At 44.2% G+C, this 22,264-nt stretch overlaps 1 protein-coding gene across 1 annotated transcript; it reads right to left on the bottom strand.

Moving 5' to 3' along the window:
* Positions 1-17,534: 17,534 nt before the first annotated feature.
* Positions 17,535-22,177, bottom strand: LOC9657865 (kinesin-like protein KIN-7L). The gene is made up of 25 exons (XM_024685443.1): positions 21,814-22,177; positions 21,672-21,761; positions 21,501-21,619; positions 21,335-21,448; positions 21,207-21,288; positions 21,090-21,157; positions 20,980-21,036; positions 20,783-20,925; positions 20,631-20,733; positions 20,500-20,580; positions 20,331-20,399; positions 20,221-20,280; positions 19,972-20,136; positions 19,864-19,920; positions 19,481-19,816; positions 19,365-19,430; positions 19,192-19,317; positions 18,987-19,112; positions 18,805-18,939; positions 18,636-18,752; positions 18,483-18,578; positions 18,336-18,431; positions 18,182-18,277; positions 18,019-18,129; positions 17,535-17,959 (listed from the first exon to the last, which is right to left on the bottom strand). Exons 1-25 carry the CDS (start codon positions 21,962-21,964, stop codon positions 17,675-17,677), a joined length of 2,949 nt encoding a protein of 982 aa, XP_024541211.1. The 5' UTR covers positions 21,965-22,177; the 3' UTR covers positions 17,535-17,674.
* Between the last annotated feature and the right edge of the window lie 87 nt (positions 22,178-22,264).

The raw sequence follows: 22,264 nt of genomic DNA on the forward strand, positions 1-22,264 counted from the left end.
AGATACATTTGCTCGGCATCTACCTCTTACAGCATTTGCCCAGAAAGGGCATCTTTCTTCACGCAGCATTTGCCACATGTTTAGGGTTTAGGGTTTAGGGTTTAGCAATTCAGTAGCTTGATAAACATGCAAATATAAAACTTGATGCAAAATCCTTTGATATGTCACAATGCCCCTAGGACCATAAACACATTTTAATAGAAAGGGTCCTTTCATTTCATAAATCCTTACGTAGATCTTGGTGAAACCAGAGTTAGTGAAGTTAGTTTCTTGTGATCCCGCATCTGATTGTGATGTCCCTTTGCAGTGTCGATGGAAAGGTCAATGCACACCAAACTGTAAAATCTTGGAGCAAAATAATGGTCGGATCTATGACAAATGCCCCTGAAACATTGTAAGGCTCGTGTGGTCTCATGTAGTGTCCGATCGAGATGCTTCTTTTCAGGGTCATCAAGAAAGACATTGTATACCATTCTGTAAAATCTAGTTGCGATCTAACGGTTGGATCTCCAGAAAACTCAAAAAAATCTCGAGCGTGTCAGAATATTCTAGGAATATACTCCTATTTGCCCCTGAAAATGGCATGCGGCCCCACGCCATTCAAGAGATAACGCCAGATGACGCCGAACATTTTTTGGTGCATTTTTTGGGATCAAAATTGCATGAGCCCACACGCTTGAATGTCACATCAAATCCTCTGACAAACCAGATCTTATAATTCCTCTGACAAATTTCAAACTGAGTAGCTTCTAGACTTTGCTGTCGGACGTTAAACTTTGTCACATCATGTCCTTGCCTCGATCCAGCTGTGCCATGTCAGTGATTCGAACTTTGCCATGCCATGTCAGCGATCCGCGCCAAGATTATTCGCCGTGTAACTGCTCGGCATCTGCCTCTTACAGCATTTGCCCAGAAAGGGCATCTTTCTTCACGCAGCATTTGCCACATGTTTAGGGTTTAGGGTTTAGCAATTCAGTAGCTTGATAAACATGCAAATACAGAACTTGATGCAAAATCCTTTGATATGTCAGGACCATAAACACATTTCAATAGAGAGGTTCCTTTCATTTCATAACTCCTTACGTAGATCTTGGTGAAACCAGAGTTAGTGAAGTTGGTTTCTTGTGATCCCGCATCTGATTGTGATGTCCCTTTGCAGTGCCGATGGAAAGGTCAATGCACACTAAACTGTAGAATCTTGGAGCAAAATAACGGTCGGATCTATGGCAAATGCCCCTGAAACATTGTAAGGCTCGTGTGGTCTCATGTGGTGTCCGATCGAGATGCTTCTTTGTAGGGTCATCAAGAAAGACATTGTATACCATTCTTTATTTAGCTGAACATCTGGCATTTTTGGAAATACAAGATGCTTTGGAATATCCAATCATGCATGGTATAAATATAGCAAGGGTATTAAATGATATCCCAATCATGATCTTTCTTTTGGATTTCGCGTGCATGCAGTCTGAGGAATGATGATGTTGCGGATTTCTTTTGGATTTCACGTGCATGCATGCGCGCGGCGATCCAGAAATTAATGGTGGCGCCCAAGTCCGAGGAATGATGACGTTGCGGGATTACCAACCGTCGTGACATTTCGCGCGCGTGAGGTTAGGTTTTGCATTTTGCTTCGTACTTGCGCTCGCATCGCGCTCCCACTCGCGATCACGCTCACATTCGCGCTCATCTACCTTCTCTACAGGTTTCTCGTGTGCATCGGTGTCCACTCGCGCTTGCATCACACTCGCGCTCGCATCGCGCTCGTGTGCATCGGCGTCCACTTCAAGACACACCTAGTTTGTAACTTCACCGCCAACTCCGCCGCCCACTCCGCCACCCACACACAGCCCACTTGGCATTCCGGGAGATTTCAGTGCCACTCTCCAATTGTAAGTGGCAGAGTAGCCTTGCTGCTATGATCCGCTGCACACACAGTGCACATTCGCCAGCGAGTCCGGCCTCGATTGTCACGCCTCCATTTGGCTTCAAATGGTAAGTCTTTTAGGCCAAGTAGAAAATGGCATGAGGCCACATGCCATTCAGTAGCAACATTGGCATGCACCAATTGGGCTCTCGAGTGCAGTCCGGTTACAGATGGCGTGTAGCATCACGCCATCTTAGGATGCAGCCTCAAGACATCTGATGCAGTGGTGAATGGCGTGTGGCCTCACGTTATTTCTAGCTGCTAGCTTTTTATCTATCAGCTCTAATTGTTGTGCATTTTTGAACAGGCGAGGAATTGCGTTCTTCTTCCAGCCACTGTCAATGTGGATGCAGAGAAGGGGGAGGAGCTCACCAGTTGGACTTTCGGGATGGAAGGCGAGGATCTGAGGCTGTACAACACAGATGGTGGGAGAAAAGAATGCATGGGGATCCTTATCCAAGTGACAGACACTCCATGCAGTTCCATGCAAGAATATCGACTGGCACTTGTGGTAGAGACAGCGTTCGCCTTCAAGATCCACCTTGCACATCCTAGCGGCTTCCCGGAGGGGGGCAGCGGCTATAAGGAATTCCTAGAGGGAGCTAGGGAGAGGTTGTCCAGGAGGCCCACAATTTCAAAGACGCTGCGGGTCTATGAAGATCACATGGAATCCACGGACCTCACCTACGGCGATGTTCAAAAACTATATTCCAACATTGAGCCGTTGAGAGTGCTTCCAGTTCGCGAAGCGAAGGGGAAGGGGGTCGATCTGGAAACTACCCCGAAGCAGAAAAGGGTGGTCAAGCTCAAGCCGACGTTCGACTCTCCTGCTCCAAAAAAAAAGCTACTTGGTGATGCCATTGCCTCGAGTTCGAACACTACACCCACCAAAAAGAAAAGCCGCAAAGAACAGAAAGAGCAAGAAGAGGCAACAAAAATCATCACAGATAATAGTACTTGTTACTATTCCAACAAAGTATATACAATCGACGTGAGCCATATCGACATCCAAAGGAAATACAACCACAGGCTAGTATCTGATGAGTGGGTGGAGAAACTGAAGCAGAAGATGCTGGCAAGTCCAGTAACACCCGACATCGCAGACGTGATCCCCTACTATCGAACAATGAAGGGCAAGATGAGGTTTCCAGACTTGATCAATAGGAAGGTGTTGGATGATCAGAACATCCGGTTCTATGCCGTCTCCGAGCAGCATTCTAGCTTGGCGATGCAAGAGATAGTTGTGGATATTATGGTGGGCGAGGAGGTGAAGAAAGTCTTCAAGACAAGAGTTGTCCGCCTGATAAAAGGCAACTCGCCCCTCCGATCTATCATATACATCTCCCACGCGCAGAATGTCAAGCAAGAAATGTGCTACAAATCGGGTCTGCATGAGACATTGGCACGAACATGGAAGCTCTGGGTTCAACTGAAGAAGCCACAAAAACGAGGACAAGGACGTGCACTAGCAACTAGCGCCTGGCAGATAAGCTTTGTTGCATGTGGCATAGCATGTGGCCTCACGCCATTTCCATTGCAGGAATTCTCGAGTCTTCTCTCGAAAACACTGGGGGTCAATGACACACTCAGCATCCATAACATTCTACTCGCGACAAAAGTTGTTTTTGACAAATGGGTAGATGTGCTGAGGAGGTACCATGATGGGGAGTTGCTAAACTCAATGGGTGTGGAGGACGGCCGGAAGCCCAATGATTTGAAGCTCAACGCCTTGCATTTCTCGCGGTCTCTAGACGACGACGACCTTCTGACAGTGGCTAATGCTCTTCTACGTGGTGAGGTAGTCTTCAACAAGACCAAAATGACTCCCGGCCATATTGTGACATACGAGGACTTGTGCACGACTCTGAGAGCTCATGCGCTATTGAAGGATTGGATCTTCGAGCAAGTGGCCGTGGAGAGGGTGAGCATCGACACCACGTAAGAGATGATGGAAGAGCTGGAGTTGTCAAATGAAGACATCGACGAGTACGTGAAGGGGGCCCCCAAGTTCATCGATCTGCTGTGGGATGCCACGAAAAGTAAAGCTGAGAAGTTGGATCAGTATCCAAATTTCATTAAGAGGGATGTCGACCGTCGGCTTCAGAAATAGCTCGACCCCGCAGCAGAGGCCTATCGAGAACCTTACCGGGTATACGTGAATTCGGATGAGGATCAAAGGTGGAGGAGCATCGTTTCCCGCGGAGATGAGCAGGTCAAGAACATCTTTTGTGTGATGGACTTCACAAACGAGGAGATCACTCATGCAGATGAAGTCAGCTCTATCATTGACTTAATGGTGGGACTTGCGGAGGTGGAATCTTCAGTCCACTATATGATCTACGACTCCGAATCCTATCACAAGTTCTAGAAGGCCTTGAACGAGATGAAGGCTCGGTTGAAAGGCAAGGAGATGCGGGAGATCCATGGGATAATGGCTAAGAAGAAGATACCGACGAATGTCCGCATCTTCACACTCGCCCTTGTTATTGGTCCTGCAGCAGAGTGGGACTGGAGTGACTTCCCAGCTTCGTTCAACAAGGCCGATCGAATTGATCTGAGGGAGGTCAATTTACCCGTGCCTGAGGAATTGAAGACGGCTATGGAGCTTTCGAATCCAGAGAAAGCTCCAGGTGCAGCATGGGAAATGCTCAGCTGGGTCTTCAACGCAATAGTGGGTGGGTCACCTGCTTCCGACTCCAAGGGCAAATGCGTTGTCAAGTACAACTGTGGCAGACTATTCTTTCGAGCCGCACTACTCAAGGGTGTCCCGTGTGTTGCGGTGACAAACTCCATTGAAGAGGTGACTTCAATGGAGCATATAATTACAGTTGCTAAAGAAAAACAGTATCTTCTCTGCGAACCTGGTGAGTACGTACTTTAAGTTTAAATGTTATCTCACAAGCTCTGTATGCAGGAGTATGGCCACCCCCAGATGCTGAAACGGCGTTAACAGCTACTGTTGAAGATACCCATGTTGGGCCGAGCTCACAACCTGCACAAGGTAAGGTCACGTGAGGCCTCACGCCATTTTGATTATAGATCGTTGTGAATATTCAGACACGAGGACTGAAAAGCGCACTGGTGGCGCGTCGAAGAAGGACAAACAGACAAGCAATAGGAAAAAAGGAGGTACAAATTATATTTGCAATGGCGTGTGGTCTCATGCCATTCCTTGCAGGAGACACTTCTTCAAAGGCAAAACAGGCAAGCACCAGCCAAGCTCAAACTGACAGTGGTCATAAAAAGCGAAAGCACGTTGGACAGTCGTCGGGATCAGAGGCGTTTGATTCGAAAAGGAAGAAGGGCAACGAAAAGATGATAGGTAATGCCTCGCGGTTATGGCGTGTGTGCTCATGCCATTCATTGCAGATCAAGGGCTGAGTGAAAGCAGCCAGTCACCACTTCCTGACTCAGATTCCTATGGCGGACTCCCCTTCCCCAATCTCAATGGAGAGGTACAATGGATGAGGGATGCTTTTCAAGTCAGAGCCACGTTTTTCTCATCTCGTCGTCTTCGAAGGGTGCAAGAACATGCAGAAACCATGTTAAGACAGTCGGGTGAGGATACGGTCCTAGGTCACGCACTAAAACAGGCTATGGATGTCTTGTATTTTGAGATGGAGACTCGGCCAGATGATTTTCCCAAGATGGTCCTGGAAGAACAAGCCATCCAGCCTGAGCAGCCTATGGAAGAAATGCAGGAGGGGGATGAGGAGCCAGAGAAAGATAATGAGCAGGAAGAGCAGAAGGACGAAGAGGAGGACAAAGAAGAGGAGGGCGAAGAAGAGGAGGATGAAGAGGACTTGGATGGTCCTCACAATGGTGACGATCATAATAACGACGATGGCCAGCCTGAGGTGGCCAAAGAGCAGCGGAGGAAGGTCATACAAGACAAACCATCAGGTAAATAATAGTACATCCATTCCTAACCTTTTACCATTTCTAACATTGTCCATGTAGGTCGCAGAGCAAATGGTAAGTAGAGATTATTCAGTTGAATTAAGATACAAACTCTAGCCTTTAGTGTCGAGGAAGGATAGTGCCAAGCAAGGGTTGAAACGTATGTCCAATCCTTCAGAATCAGCAGTGTGCCCAAGTGATATCGGTCCTAGTTCCTCAATAGCAGTTGATGGTAAATACAGTATAGTCGATTCAATGTGCTAATGAGTTTGTTTTTAGTAGCCAGTAGGGAGGATACCATCTCAATCGAAGGGAGATATTTGGACATGCATATGGATCCACCAGTGGACTCTACTTGCCTGCAAGAGTCATTAGAGCTGGTGGAGGCTACTATCCATATCAACACCAAGCAAGCTGACCACGCTCCACTTGATGCTGCCCATACCACTGAGTCAATCTTGTCCACGTATCCAACTGACGGTGACTAGGCGCCATTGGACCCGCATGAGGCCGCCCTAGCCGCCGAGCCGGTCGTATCCTCATTTCCAACGGACTCAACGTGTGCCCAATCGTCTGACTACGCGCCGTTGGAACCTCCCTACACCGCCCCTGCTGCCTGTTCGGTCACGTCCACTTTGCCAACGGAGGCACCAGCTGAAATGGAGTGTGATCACACGCCATCGGAACCACCCCATGCCACTGTTGAGCCAGTTGTACCAGAGTCTACAGCTGAAATGGCATGTGCCCACACGCCATCGGATGCGATTGACCCCACATTGCAGAGGAGAGTATTTCTGCCCTTCACGTTTCTTCGACCAAAACCCTCTCAACGACCATCGGGAGCACCATTCGCTAATATTGTAGATGGTAAAATTGACTTGTACCATTTTTTATGCTGACGCATTTCATTTCAGAGTCACGGCGAAGGTACTGTATCGTTTTTGATCTGAACGGTGTCCTTTTCTCCCATGAGCGTGGCTCGTCCTCGAATGTCACTGCACCCTCCAAAGCCTGCGGTCGCAAGTTGGTCAAAAGAGACAGATTCACATTAATCACACGGGAGAAACTGCGGGATCTAATAATGACCATGCGACACTTAAAACAGAGGGCCGGGTTCAATTTGCAATTGGGAGTTTGGACATCCATGATGCGCCACAATGCATTAACGTTGCTATAGATGATGCACGATCAGACGCGAGTAATATTACCATTTGACTTTCTCCTAACGCAGGAGGATTGCTTGACTATGGTCCATGTGAGGGGTAGCAAGCCCATCTTCGTCAAGCCAGAGGCTGTAGTGATGAACCGGACTGCTAGGTCAAGTGAAATCCTCATCATTGATGACTCGCCGATTAAAACTGCAGCGAACACGCACACATATGCAGTGCACCCCATCTTTTGCAGTATGGAAACTAGGGAGAAGAAACCGTATGTTCTGGGGGACCTTGCAAAACGGCTTGGAGCGATGGTGATAGAGAACCGGCCAGTCCAGGAGGTGGCTGCAGAAATCAACCAAATGGCAGATGGAACGGTATATCAGAAGCCATTTGATCGGACAGACACCAGTCATCATTTATGGCATGTATATTGTATAGCCAAGCACTATCCGCATCTCCATAATCTGCTCAACCGGATGGGTTCTTCGACCACTGAACATGAGCATGGACGTATTAGAGAAGAGATGGCATTACTATTGGGTTTAAATCCTGATAGTGTGGAGAGTGATGAAATTCCAAGATTATTGTATAGGCGTTGGAGGCAAAAAATAACAGTCTGAGATGGCATGTATTTATTTAAAAATGTAACTTATTATGGCATGGGGTTCCATGCCATTGTATTAATATTAAAAGACAATTCTTTGAGAGGATTTGCATTATACTAGAAGTGTTATAGCATGTTATTGGAAGTCTACGAAGTTGTTTTATTAATAAGGGGAAAGTAAAGATTGAATGGGGACTTGGGCTCCACTTAGACTCGGAGCAACTGAGCCAATATTAAAAGGATGGAAAGAAATTGGACAACGATGACAAGGAGAAGAGAGAGGTGAAGCAGTGGCAAGGGGAGGAGAAGTGATTGAGTAGACATTTCCTTGTTTAAAATAAAATGGCATGTGCCTCAATGCAGTTGAATTTTGTTATATTTATATACTATATAAAGGTTTGGAAACCTTATTTTACAAGTGGGATAATGACAATTCCCACTTTAACGAAATAGAGCTTCTCCTATCTTCACAATCACTATGAAAGGACTCCTTCATGAAGACCCTATTTTCCTTTTTGCTTTGCATGTTTCTTCTGTCAGTCTTCCTGAGAAGTATCATGATTTTGGGGATGTGTTTGACAAGAAAAAAGCTAGTGTACTACTTGTTCATTAGCCTTATGACTGTCCCATTGATTTACAGGAAGGAGCATCACCTCTGTGGGGGCCTATCTACGAGTTATCCCCGTTCGAGCTTAAGGCTCTCAAAGAGTACGTGGATGAGAACCTTGCCTTGGGGTACATTTAGCATTTGCAGTCCCCGGCTAGAGCGCCTGTCTTCTTTGTCAAGAAGAAGGATGGGAGTTTGCGGCTAGTCATTGACTACCGAGGTTTCAACAAGGTGACTGTTCGGAACTGTTATCCGCTGCCCCTGATCTCGGACCTATTGGAACGCCACAGTGGTGCCCGCTTCTTTACCAAGATCGACCTCTGTGGAGCATACAACCTGATCCGGATCCGGCCTGGTGATGAATGGAAGACTGCATTCTGAACCCACTATGGCCACTTCGAGTACACTGTCATGCCATTTGGCTTGACAAATGCTCTAGCAGTTTTCCAACACATGGCGAACGACATCTTTCAGGAGTTTCTTGATCAAATGGTGATCGTCTACCTTGATGACATCCTCATCTACTAAAAAACTCAGGAGGAGCATAACGAGCATGTGCACAAGGTGCTGGTAAAGTTGTGGGAACACGGCCTATACGCAAAGCTTGAGAAATGTTCCTTCTATCAGGAGTCTGTGGAGTTCCTTGGGTACATTGTCACTCTTGAGGGTATCACGATGGATCCTGCCAAAGTCAAGACTATTCTCGAATGGGAGCCTTCACAATTAATGTCAGACATTCAGGTTTTCCTTGGCTTCGCTAACTTCTATCGCAAATTCGTTGATCACTACTCTGACATTGTCCTTCCTCTCACGCATCTCACTCGCAAGGATGTTCCCTTCTCTTGGTCTGCTGCTGCCCAACAGGCCTTTGACACACTCAATGCAGCCTTCAATTATGCTCCTGTTTTGATCCACACTGATCCCTCACAACCTTTTTTCATCGAGGCTAACGCCTCCGACATTGCCATCAGTGCTGTGCTGTCTCAACTCGGAGCGGATCAAGAATTTTATCCGGTCGCCTTCCATTCTCGGAAATTCCAGCCTGCGGAGATCAATTACGAAATCCACAACACGGAGCTCCTTGCCATCGTGGATTCCTTTGGAGAGTGGCATCATTTCTTGGAGGGAGCGGGCCATCAAACAACGGTCTGGACGGATCACAAAAATCTTGAGTACTTTGCCACTTCCCGAGTTTTGAGCTGTCATCAAACAAGGTGGGCACAATTCCTGAGTTGGTTTGACTTTGTTATCAGGTACAGATCTAGAAAGCTTCAAGGCCTTCCTGATGCTCTTTCAAGGCGCTCCTATCTCAATCTCAGGAGTGGTAATCCTACCTTCGATCAACAGGATTAAGTTATCCTCGATCTTGATCGGCTTCAAGTTATGGCAATTTCCCTGGCCCCTCAGGACTCCTCCTTGATGGATGTGATCAGAAATGATCTTCAATCCAATGACCTCGCCAGCGACATTTTCCCCCATCTTCAGGCTGGACACCCAATGACTCTCGACTGCCGGCGATTTGACGAGTTTGAGCTCTTAGATGGCTTGTTGTACCATAGGGAGCAGCTTTACGTTCCTGAAGGTGATGCTCGAAGGTTGGTCCTAATGACGTGCCACGATAGCTTGACTGCTGGTCACTTCGGCATTGCGAAAACCTATGAGTTGGTTGCACGGGACTTTTGGTGGCCTCACATGGAAAACTACATCAAAGTTTTTGTTACCTCCTATGACACTTGTGCCCGGAATAAAGTACCTTGCCACCTTCCTTCAGGTTTGCTTCGTTCCCTCCCAGTCCCTTCAAGTCTTTGGGAATCCATCTCCATGGATTTCTTGAGTGATCTTCTGAGTTCTAGAGGCTTCAACAACATTTTAGTCGTGGTGGATTGCTTCACAAAGATGGCGCACTTCCTGCCGTGTACCAAGGAGTTTTCGAGTGAGGACATGGCAAACTAGTATTCAGGGAAATTTTCCGACTTCATGGGATTCCTACAGATGTGGTTTTGGATCAGGGACCTCAGTTCATCTCTCATTTCTGGCAACAATTTTTGCAGCTACTTGGAGTGAAGGCCAACCTTTCTTTGGCGTATCATCCTCAAACTGATGGACAGTTTGAGCGAATGATTCAGACGTTAGAACAATTTCTGAGGTGCTTCATCAACTATCATTAGGATGACTAGTTCGATATCCTTCCCCTTGCTGAGTTCTCCTATAACAACTCTATTCACTCCTCTCTTCGAGTTTCCCCCTTCTTTGCGAACTCTGGCCGAAATCCCCGATTCAATCTCTCACTTCCTTTTCCATCCGAATCCTCTCGTTCAAATCCCCACTCTGAGGCATTTGTTCTCTAACCTCCAGGAAATCCACAACTCCATCTCCTTCCACCTCCATCGTGCTCAAGAGTCTCACAAACCATTTGCCAATGTCCATCGTCAGGATTGTCCCCCTTACAATATCGTGGATAAAGTCTGGCTCCTCAGGCGAAATATCTCCACCACCAGGCCATGTCCCAAACTCGATTTCAAATGCCTCGGTCCTTTCCCTATCACTGCTATCATTAATCCTGTCACTTATCGCCTTGCACTTCCCTCCTCATATCAAATTCACCCCACTTTTCACTCCTCTCTCCTCTCTCCTTATATTCCCAGTCCTATTCCAAATTGGGTCATTCCTCTGCCTCCACCAATGCAGCTCGAGGATAGGTCTGAGTACGAGGTTCAGGACATCCTTGATTCCAAGATCTCCCGGTCTAAACTCTACTATCTGGTTGACTGGAAGGGTTATGGACCTGAAGACCGCACTTGGGAACCTACGGACAACCTGATTCATTCTCCTGACCTTGTTCAGGACTTCCACCACCGCTATCCTTCTCATCCTAGTCCTCATTCTTTTTCTCCATCTCCCATCCCTCGCCGCCCTTCTCATCCTCCTCTTCATTCTCATTCACGTCTTCATTCCACTCGTTCTTGAGGAGGGGGTGTTGTTGGGAATCCCCCAATTCTTGCCACATTCCTAACTCTCACCGGATTCCTGACTTGTAGACCACATTCCTGACTCTCGAGACACTTCCCTATTCCTGACTTTCAAGACACTTCCCTATTCCTAACTCTCGATTTCCCGTACAATTCCTGAGTCTCGAGCCGCATTCCTGATGATGATGTGGCGCCTCCTTGACCTCAACTATATTTAGGCTGTCCTCAATCCAAGAGTGGTGGAACTTCATCAACCTATAGTATATATAGGTTAGCCTTGTTCCATTTCTTCACAATCTGAATCAACGCTAGTCTAAGGGCTCTTCTTCATTTCCACTAGCTTTTCTCTTGTCTTTTGCATTTTCCAGTCTTGATCTTGTTGGGGGTCTTGATAGGATAGGGGTGAAACGCTATACCATTTTGTCTAGGCTTGCTATTAAAGATTTAAGTTACAATACTCAATTCTTTTCCAGGAAACCTTGCTATTACTCCTTGAGTAGTTTGGTGTTGGATTAGTTTTGAGTTTGGTTAAAAAGAAAGTAGCATAAGCTTATTTGTGTTGTGAACAAAAATTAGTGGTGTTGGGTGTTATAAATCTTTATTGGTGGAATGTGGCATTTATGTTGCATTTTGTTGAATTGAGTTGGCACTTGATAATCACATAAACTTTTGAAGTAATGATATGGGTATTGCTTGTAGTGTTGCTCAATTGATGATCAAGTCGTTGTGATTTCTTATATCATATCCATGTGACAATGAGTAATATGTTTACAAAGTTGCTTGGTTAAATGATGATCAACCCCAAAGTCATTGATAGCGAAGTTAGTTTACTTGCAAATAGTAGCATTGAAATAGCTTTGACTTGGTTCTCAATAGTGATTTATAATATGCTAAGTATATGTTGGTACCTTGTTTCACTAAGGTTACCCATATAAAGGGTTATAACATTCACTTGCTATGGCTTGTCAATTGATCCGTTATACTTTGAGTAGATTATTGGATGGTGAAGGTGTATAGTTGAAACATTGACATCGCTAGCACTTGTGTTAGTGGAAGTGGCATTATTATTTCGAGTGATGAGGAATTCTCTTTAAACCTTGATTTTCCATGTCATTTTTCTTGTTAGTGTTTTGGTTGCACATGGATTTTGAAGGTGATTAAAGAAGAGTGTTTATGCAATGTGGATATTCGAAGATGTGGTCTTCGTGATCAAGTCTTGGATGTTCATTTTGCATTTGACGGATGTCGATGTTGGATTTGGAGATATGTACGAGATGTTCAATGCTTAAGCATACTATGGGTCATGAGAATTAGTGTTGAGGTGAACTTATGTGAAGTTGTAGGCAGGAGGAAGTTAATTGATTTTTGAAAGGATTGAAAGTCATTCTTTCTCTAGGATAGAAAATTTTCCACAAATTTTCTTAAACTTTTCCAATGGTTGATCTATTGATCATTTTGCTTGAAAACCATTCTGTTTTCGAGGCCAATATAAACTAGTGAAAGGGTTGGAGTTGATTTTGGTTGGCTTAAACTTTAATAAGTAGTTTATATGATATAACCCGAAAGGGATACTGACTTTTGGGGCTAAAGCAATTAAGTTGGATAGAGTCTAGAGTTGGTGTAGAAAAGTGGTTGTTGCACTTTTTTAAGAAAGGTGACCCTTGTGTCTTTCTTCTATAGCATTGTAGGTACACCTTACATTTCGTTAAGACTCTATGAGAGTAGTGAGCTCTCACTGATCTTGACTTGGTCTTGGTGGCCCTGTAGCTTGGCTAAGGATGGTGATATCTAACTTAATTGTTGAGTTTAAGATGTTGGTACCCGTACTATAGCTTTGTCTAAGAGGAGGTTGTGTACTAATATGAGTCCATCTCATAGTCTTCACTTTAATTTCGACTAAGTGTTAGTCATATATAGCTAACTTCTTCAAGGCATGCTCAGAGTTGTTGACTAAATGTGTTGGTGAGCTTATTGCAGTAGAGTTGGATTCGAGTGGTCATTTAGTTTGTGCTTGTCTGTGAACCTTTATCTCATACATGGGGTATTACGTTTATGTTAGCTAAGTATATGACTCGATGATATGAGTTTAGTGTTGAGTCTTGTGAAGGCAAGTTGAAGAGTGATTATTAGTTGCTTTGCGACTAATGGTTGCTAGTAGACTTTGTCAAAGACTATGACACTTGCTTCACTTGATAATGATTTAGCAGTGATGGGCTTGCTTTATTAAATGGTGTTGCAAAGGATCATGTCATGGCTATTGGCATGTCAATTCCTCTGTCGATATCATTTGGTTGCGTTTAGTTCGTAGTGTTAAATTTCATTAAGTCTTGGATGTGGTGAATCACTTCTTGATGATGTGTTATCTAAAACTGAGTATTGTTAAAGGATTACTCTTGAATACTGAGTAAAATATCTTCAACATTGGTTAACATGATTCCTAGAGAGTTTTGAGTGGTGATTCACTTTTGCTTTCTTCTAGCTTTGTTATGGTGTTGATGGCATTGAAGTGATGCCTTGTCATTGACATTGTTGATGTTGAGATTTGAGTGAAATGAGATGTCTCTCCTTAAAATTGATATTGAGTTTCATTAGTCTCAATGAATATAATGTTGATAATTTAGCTATGGCTTTGTGTTATTGGCATTCATGCATTTGGTAGTTAATAACTGTGTTGGCATTCAAACGAACTAAGTGGCAAGTTTGAGTTAGTTGTATTCTAGACGAAATTGTTTAATAGGGGTTGAGTTTTGAGTTTTTCCTTGAAAAGTGATTTAATCATGGACAATGTTAACTCTACAAAAAGAAGAGTTAGTGATTGATATTGGAATGTTTGAATCCTTATTGGATATGACTTAGAATATATCAATCATTGATAATTCTTCTTGTGCTTGTTATGAAGTGAGTTACATTTTGTTATAGATAGATTCATAGAGGATTAATTTGGTGGTCACTTGTTGAGCATAACTTTGTTATGCTTAGCTTTTGGATTGATGCAAATATACTCTTCATTAGCTTTGCATTATGAAATTTAATATTGTGGGTTGTGCTATGATTTCTTCTTTAACATTGAAATTAATTCATGCAAGACTTGTGATCATTGTTAGGTAATACTTAGCTATATGCTTCTTCGAGTTTTTGGTTCTTTGAGTTTTATATTCATTGTTCCATTTGTTAAAAGTTGTTGGGGAAGGCATTTTGGCTCCTAGCTTCGATGTTGAAGTTAATATTTGCATCTGGCAATCATTAATGATAATTGATTATCATCTAGGATAGTTTTGTCAAAGGTTTTGCTTGATTATTATTGATCTAGAATGATTTGCCATTTTTCAAGGTGGTAGATTCTTTCTTCAATGATGATTATGCATCTCTTCATTGATGGGATAATTGATAATCTTTCATGATGGTTAGTTGTTCTCTTTGATAATTTATAGTTTTTTCGCAATACCACATGTTCTTTGTGGTTTGCTCTGGATTGGTCTTTTAGGTTTGAAACATTAATAAAATGTTGCTAATGTTTACTTGAGAAACTTTAGTTCCTTGGTATTGTTAACCGGGATCTATTTAGATTGGCTAGTGCAATAGTTAGTATGAATGAGTGTTTGTTAGTTTTACTATATTCATTCTATTTTGTTAATTATTGTTTGAGTTGATTCTGATAGATTAGGATGTTATTTTCTTCTGGTAATACATTCGCAAACATTTTTCTCGCTAATCGATGATACTTTGTGTTCTTTGAGTTATCTTTCGTAAATTGTTTGGCATTCTATCTGCAATCTTTGATAGTTATGTTTTGTCATTGAGTGTCCTTGATGATATATTAGTTATTGACTTTTGTTAAATGATGAATCCTATATTTCCAAAAATGATGATCTTGGTGGTTCCTATACTCTAATACTGGTTTATTGGATGATAACTTCTTTAGAATACTTTTGTGTTCTAATCTAAGCTTTATTCACTAATAATTAAGACTTTAAGATATCATTGTCTATGACTTTGATATTGTCCATCTATTGCTCTTTGAGTTTGGGCTAATATAGGCAAATTGGCTTCAGCACTTCGTGTGCATAGTGAAATCTTTAGTCATGAGGTAGTTATTGTCAACTGGTCACATAACTTGCCTCTCTATTGATGTTCCTTATTCCGTTAAAATGGCATGATCATATAAACAACTCTGATTACTTGTTTATAGTAGTTTATCTAAACTTTACTAACGAGTTTGGTTTCTTTGCTCATAAGGGTTGGAGCCTCTGGCTTCTCTCTCTATGTCCCTACAGGCAAAGGTGTATCACACTTTTGTAAGCTGGGTGACACCCAAAGCAGCAAAGATGGCTAACTCTATTGGTCATTTCCTTATCGACGACGGCTGGAAGGTGTTTGAGTTAGTAGCGTATTTGCGTTAGACAAAAAAGTTACCCTACATTTAAGTTAGTGCATTTTTCACATAGTGTGATCATTGTGAATTTTTTCTGGAGTTGTTTCTTTGGCGGTGGTCTAAACTGGAGTATGCATCAACGAGGACGTCAATCTTCCTTAAGGGGGGAGAGTGTCACGAATATAACTTTGGGTATTGAAAATTACTTGTCGGCTAGTCTTTATAGACACTCTTTCCTTACTGCCACATGCTCAACCTATGCTTCTACAATGCAGTCCAGTTGGTTTAGCATTATGGCCTTCATGCTAGGCCTCATTCCTAATTCAGCAAGCATTGCATTAATAGTTCTCGCTACAGGCCATAGTCCTCAGCTTGTGGAGCTGTTGCAAGCCTTCATGGACGGCCTGGAATTGTTTGAAGTTAAGGTAACTTGCCTCAGCAAGCCAGTGATCACAGATGAACTTTCACCCAGAATTGTACTCGGGACACTGGACAGGATGCACGAGGTATTGTGTGGGGACAATACAACCTGGAAGCCACACAAAGCAGTTCTCATAGAGACCTGGTTTCCACACAAAAAGTACATCTGGAGGTAATATGCTCCATCCTTTGGAGTCACGACATGACCTTGGGGATCCACTCACTAAACGGTGTAGAAGAAATTGTCACAACGTTCTGCAAGGGCAAGACAAGCAGGATTCCCAGGCCAGGCTTCACCTTAAGCTCAGTCAAGCCCTTCTATGAGCGCCAGTGGCAAGCTCACCAAGCTTGGGGAAGTGTGGAAGTTGTTTCGGACAAGGAGCAACATAATGACAGTCTACTGCAACTCGGTATCACAGGTGGAACTGGTTGCTTCTGGGATGGAAAGTGTTTTTAAAGTGGCTGCAACGCACCAGGAAGAGACTATCGCGCTTTCTGCCAGCGTGGGTTGCTTCTAATCACCAACATAATCTTCAGTGGGAGCCGCGTGTAATCAACTTTGACATGCCCGAGTCTGTGGATCTTTGGCGAGAGCAAGCGTGCCCAGGAGACTTTGGACGAGAGAGGTGGTGAACATTTTCTCTGAGCTTGAAGTTCGTTTGCTGCACGAGTTGAGCGGAGCCTTGATTTCAAGGCCGATCTCCTGGTTGCAAGAGACCATCGTCTGAATGGTAAGCCACCGAAAGAAAGAGGGAAAGTTGGTCGTATTTGATTGTACTTGTTCTAAAAGCATTACTTCGTGGTTTTCTAAGCATCTATGAAGCATTCCATCACCAAAACTTGCTCTTGTCACCTCACGCATACGAATCATCCTCTGAATTTGCCCTCAAAGGGTAATTGAAAGCATCCCCCATGCCAGGAGGCAGATTTTCCACGTCCTGAAACAAGGATTTTGTTGCAACAGAGAAGCACTCCTCCCCCTCAAGCCGATCATAATCCCGAATCTCCCCAGCATACCCAACGCACGCCTTGAAATAGATCTTGTCCGCATCATCGATGCAAGCGCTAATACCTCCATGATCCTCGCAACGTTCTCCCTCAACTTCTCGTGGCTCTCGTTGAAGAACGCTATCTCCACCACCACAATCGGCACATCGAGCCTCGTAAATGGGGAGCGACGAAACAGCAGGTGATCCACCATCTTCATATCCCCATTGGGGAATTCCACCATGAAGTTCCCCCAGTGATAGATGGGGCCACAGAGAGGATCCAAACCCAATTTGAACATTAGATCATACAGTACACAGAATACATACCCTTTGATCACTGCATGCACTCCAGTGTTATCCCCACAGATGAGCCTCGCACTTGCACATCATCCTGGTCCACCAAGTGCTCAAAAACCATGGAATCCACTCCAGAAGCACAGTAGTAAGGGCCCTTCTTGAAATCCGACTTGTAATCCTGGCATGAACAGCTTCACAGGCTTTCACAAGCCGATTCATAACCCTCTTTGCCGCTGCCTTCCTCTTCCTCTCTGCCATCTTTCTCCTCCATCGCCTTAACCCTAAGCTTCTAACAGAAGACTTCACAAACCCTAATATTCAAATTAAAAGGTTTTCGCGCGATCAAATTATAAGCTTTCGCGCGGAAAAGTTTAAATCTTGATAGGATCAGTGGATCAATTGGTAAGAACGAGGAGATCCTAGGGATCGAACTCTCTAGGCGCGGACAATGCTGCTGATGCCCGAGCAAATCGTAGAGAGGCTGTCCTGCTGGAAGCTCAGGGCGCCCAGATAGCTCCCCAGCTCCTGCGCAACGCGGAGCCTCTCCAGCTTCATCGAGACGAGGAGCTCCTGGTTTTGCTGGGCCTGGACACCCACCTTGGCCGCCAGATCGTCCCTCTCTCGCCTCGCCTGCCGGAGATCCTCGTCCAGCATCGAGATGTGAGCGTTGGACATGTGGAGGCTCTCAATCAGGGCCTCGTGCTCGTCTTTGCTGCTCGACTGGAGAGTAACAAGACAATGGTTGTGAGGTAGAGACTGGCTAGCACGTAGAGGCAAACCTCCAGGGCTGAGAGCTTGGCAGTTAGTTCGCGGAGCTGCGATTCCTTGCGTGCGATGGATTGTTCCATGCGATCGTTTTGTATTTGTAGCTCGTTTTTTGCCTTTCGCTCCTGTGAGGAAAATATAAGCTTTTCGCTATCCCAACATGTTTTCGTTCGGTACCTCGGCCTCCAGGGAGAGTTTGAGCTCGTTGTTGGCTTTCAAAAGCTTGCTGTTCGTGCGGGAGAGATCTTTGAGCTCCTGCTTGTGTTTCTCTTCCTGTAATTGTTATGTTAAACGAGGGAAAACATTTTGTAACTTTTTAAAGTTTGATTACCTGCAATTTCATCGACTGCTCCAACTCTTTGTGGATTTTGTGATGGCTGGTATTTTTATCTGAGAGTTTTTGGAGCTCAGTGTTGTAGTTTTCTTCCTGTAAGAAAGTAAAGCTAGTAAACCGTGCGTCTTGGAATGAAAGCTTTACCCGCAAGGAGGCGGACGATTTCAGTTGCTCGTTTGTCCTTTGAAGCTCCGTGTTCGTGTTCATCAGTTCATGGAGCTGTGTCTTGTATTTCTCTTCCTGAGAGGATTTGCTCGTTAAACCTGTCACAGTTTGGAGTGAATCATATACATTCACCTGAGCGAAAAGCTTCTCCTCAAGTAGTTGTTTTTGCTCCACGGCTGCGTCTAGCTCTTGTTTGTTCTGGCTGTGTTTTCTCTCCAGCTCATCGAGCTTGTTTGCTGTTTCATGTTCCTGCAAATCAAGCATAAATCAATCCGTTCCAATGAACAATTCACACCAGTACCTCAAGCTTCGCAGATTTAAGTAGAGAATCCAAGCGTCCCTTGTCCTCCAAGAGAACAGTGTTTTCGGTCACGGTAGTAGTTAAGCGACTGCCAATTCGTACATTTTCTTCCGCCAGCTGGTCCATTTCCTCTTTCTGTATCGCATGCTATTAGTACCATCACGGTAATACATGGATTTTACCTGACGAAGATTACACGCATTTAGCTGTTCTAGCTCACTTTCTAGACGACTATTTTCTTTGCGTAAGTCAGCCACTGTCTGGTTGAGATGCTGGTTTTTGGTTATAATTTCATTAAGCTGTTGCTCCTGCACAAAAAATAATAAAAATCACAAAAATCAAAAGTCAAAAGTCAAAAAAATTGTTAAACATCTGGTAACCAATTACCTGCAAAGTCCTACATTCACGAAGACGATTGTTTTCTGACCGAAAATCCTCCACCTTTCTGTTAATCTCGCTATTGCTATCCAGTAGCACATTTAGCTTTCTAGTCGCGTCCGCTGCTTCTTCACTCTGGAGAAAAACAGTGACATTTTATTGAAAAGAAGACGAATTCCTACCTTTGAATCAAAGCGGGATTGAAGCTCTTCAAGCTGGAGCTGTAGTTCCTTTACCTGAAACTCCATCTACAAGCACAACCAGCATTTAACTTTCACGTACAAGCAGCAAGACTTACAAGCTCGGTCTCGTCGGATTTTACACAAGGTGTGTACTCTGACGTAGACGGAACTGCTTGGTCTTCTGTGTTTAAAGTTGCCCAGTCGTCATCGAGTTCTTGGTTTAGGCGCGTCCATGCATCTTCATCGGCAACATTTGGTTTCTCCTTGGTCGTTGTTTGTTGTTCGTCACGAGAATGCGATGGAAATGGCGTACTTTGAACCTCCCAAAGATCATCAGCATTTTTTTCGAGAAGGGATTCAAATGCAGGTAAAGGTGTGACTACTCTGCCTCTATCCCGCCTAGTAGAGATTCGAGAGCTGTCCAAACGTGTTAAAGGGCTCCGAAAGCATTCCTAGAAACTAGCAATAAGTACACACAAAACATGATCGTAACCAAAACCTTAGCTGATGCGTCCAAAATCCCTTGTTGCGGGGACCATGTCTCTCGGCGAGTAACCTGCGGAAAAAATGATTTCAGAAGAAAATAACATAAAAACCAGGGACAAACCATCTTCATAGCATTCGAATAATCATCTCGAGCTGCTGAACTTAAGACTAAAGAGCTCAGATTTTCAATCTTTTGTTCTTGCTCTTTTATTCTCCTTTCACGATCCAGCTGGGCTGCTCTCTCCTCTTCTAGCTCCAGCGCAAGTTTCTCCTTCTCCAATTCGTACTGTAAAACAAAAACAAAAGTCAGATATCTGTGGACTATAACCACAACGCGATCGGCTTTACTCAAAAATGCCATAGAAAAAACCTTCAGCAAGTCGTTGCGTAGATTTAAAAGTTGTTTTTCGAAATCATCCGAACGTAGCCCCTGCAATAAGTTTTCAGGACACAACTAAGAACATTAAGAGCGAAACATACCAACAACTTTTCACGAAGCTCTTCAATTTCTTTTTTCTGCCGCTTAAGAAGAGCTGCATCAGTGAGTATCTACAAAAACAGGAAATAAAAAAATCGTGAAAAGGCTGGTCAGCTGCAACTGCGCCTCCGGAATCAAGGAGGCAATGCCAAAGAGCCAAGTAAAACATACCTCATTGACGTGCGCGCATGTTGCAACTTTTTTCGCTCTCGAGGCAAATTGAAGTGTTCCCTTTGTTTCGTCTATGTGTATCTGAAACAGATGATACGAAACTTTGAGGCACTGAGCCGTTGACGTGTTACCTCATCCGGTGTAATGGTGCAAATAATAGCCGTTTTTGCGTTACCGTCTAAAGCGGATTGAAGAATGCGCGTCAGTTTGCTGTCCCGGTAGGGTATATGACCTCTATCATTGAAATATGTGAAAAAGATGAAAGCTAGGAGGAAAGTGTTACCCTTTTCCTGGACCCTCGCTGAGCTTATTGATAACAGTTCCAAGAGTCATGAGACTCTTGTTGATGTGTTGTCCCTCCTTAAGTCGAACTCCTCCAGCTCCTGTTTTTGCAACACGTTCAGAACCGGCTAGATCTACCAGGTTCTGAAAAGAACAAGTTATAGTGCAAACTTATAGATCGTAACATTCCAGGCTTACCAAAGTAGACACTCGAACAGAGTCCGTATTTCTGTTGTTGTCCCTGCTTTCAATGACCTGTGTGAATGTGACAGCACTTAACCACCATTCCAGTGATTCACGATACATACCATTCGAAATATAGAATGAGATCGACTACTGTAACTGTTCATGTTCGTCTCACCAAAATGACGATGTGCTGCAATACCATTGACAATGTCAGTACGCCTCTATAGCGTTCCGAGTACCTTCTCCAAGCTTTAAGAAATCAAATACTTGGTCAGGACTGTTAACAATTTCCTCTCTGAGTCCAGCAACAAACAACCCCTTCTGTACAATGAAGTGTAAGAATGTGAGAAACACTTGCAAATGTTACCTCGAAATTCTCGTGTATTTGTAGTTTCCTGTTCTCGGGAGCTAAGAGGTCGTTGATCTCTTCGTTATAAATCTCCATGTAAGAAACGCGAACTAGGAACTCCCTGCTAGAATTCTGAATGAATAAAAGTCAGCAACTGATAGTTCCGAGTTTCGAGCTAGCAAACCTGGGATATGCTGTCAAAAACATCTCGGATAGCTAAAGGAATGATACCAGGATGACTATCAGAACCTTGCATCGTGTAAGTCTTCCCGCTACTTGTTTGCCCATACGCAAACACAGTTCCTGGAGAAAGAAAGCGTGAAGCGTGACTCAATAAAGGCTTGAATTGGCCTACCGTTAAATCCTTGCAATGCCGAAATGACAACTTCTTTGGCATGGATGTCGTAGACGTCAGAGTTCTTAGAATTCGATCCAAACAATTGATCTGCCCAAGTAAGTCTTAGAATCCAAAAGCTAGAAGACTAGAAAGTATTTACCAAAAGCGTAAGTGTAGCCGGAGAGTGGCGCTCCATAGCAGTTGCACAGTGAAAGCTTCTTTTCCTGTTCCTCAACAACCCAATGATTCCCTTTGACGAGCTCCTCCTTCGATGGAGGCCTCACACGGATCGCTACCGAGATTCTCTCCATTCTTCCGACGGCTATGGCGATCGCCCAGCTGCTGGATCACGACCAGTCCCCCGATCACAATCCCGTGTCAGGAGCTCCAATGCGGCATTACACTAATCCTTTTCACCCGCTCCTCAAGAACAGGAGGAGGATTTCATACCCGGGAATGTCGATCGCGCAGATCAGTGGAGAAGAATGGCGCCGCGAAGATCTTTCCCCCGAGCTAGGGCTTGTAAACCCAAAACTCTCGGGGTTCGAAATCTCTAACGGATACATTGGCTCATACCGTACAATGGCCCAAAGCCGCATTTGGCATTCGTA

The sequence above is a fragment of the Selaginella moellendorffii genome, unplaced genomic scaffold (genome assembly GCF_000143415.4).
Source record: "Selaginella moellendorffii unplaced genomic scaffold, v1.0 SELMOscaffold_1, whole genome shotgun sequence".
NCBI classification, from domain to species: Eukaryota; Viridiplantae; Streptophyta; class Lycopodiopsida; order Selaginellales; family Selaginellaceae; genus Selaginella; species Selaginella moellendorffii.

What these genes read in the sequence shown, in the direction of transcription:
- LOC9657865 (XM_024685443.1), bottom strand. Translation starts at nt 21,964, where the DNA reads ATGGAGAGAATCTCGGTAGCGATCCGTGTGAGGCCTCCATCGAAGGAG. An exon ending in ATTCGAATGCTATGAAGATG is followed by an intron (nt 19,921 to 19,971) that starts GTTTGTCCCTGG and finishes TTTTTTCCGCAG; the next exon opens with GTTACTCGCCGAGAGACATG. An exon ending in ATGCGTGTAATCTTCGTCAG is followed by an intron (nt 18,940 to 18,986) that starts GTAAAATCCATG and finishes CATGCGATACAG; the next exon opens with AAAGAGGAAATGGACCAGCT.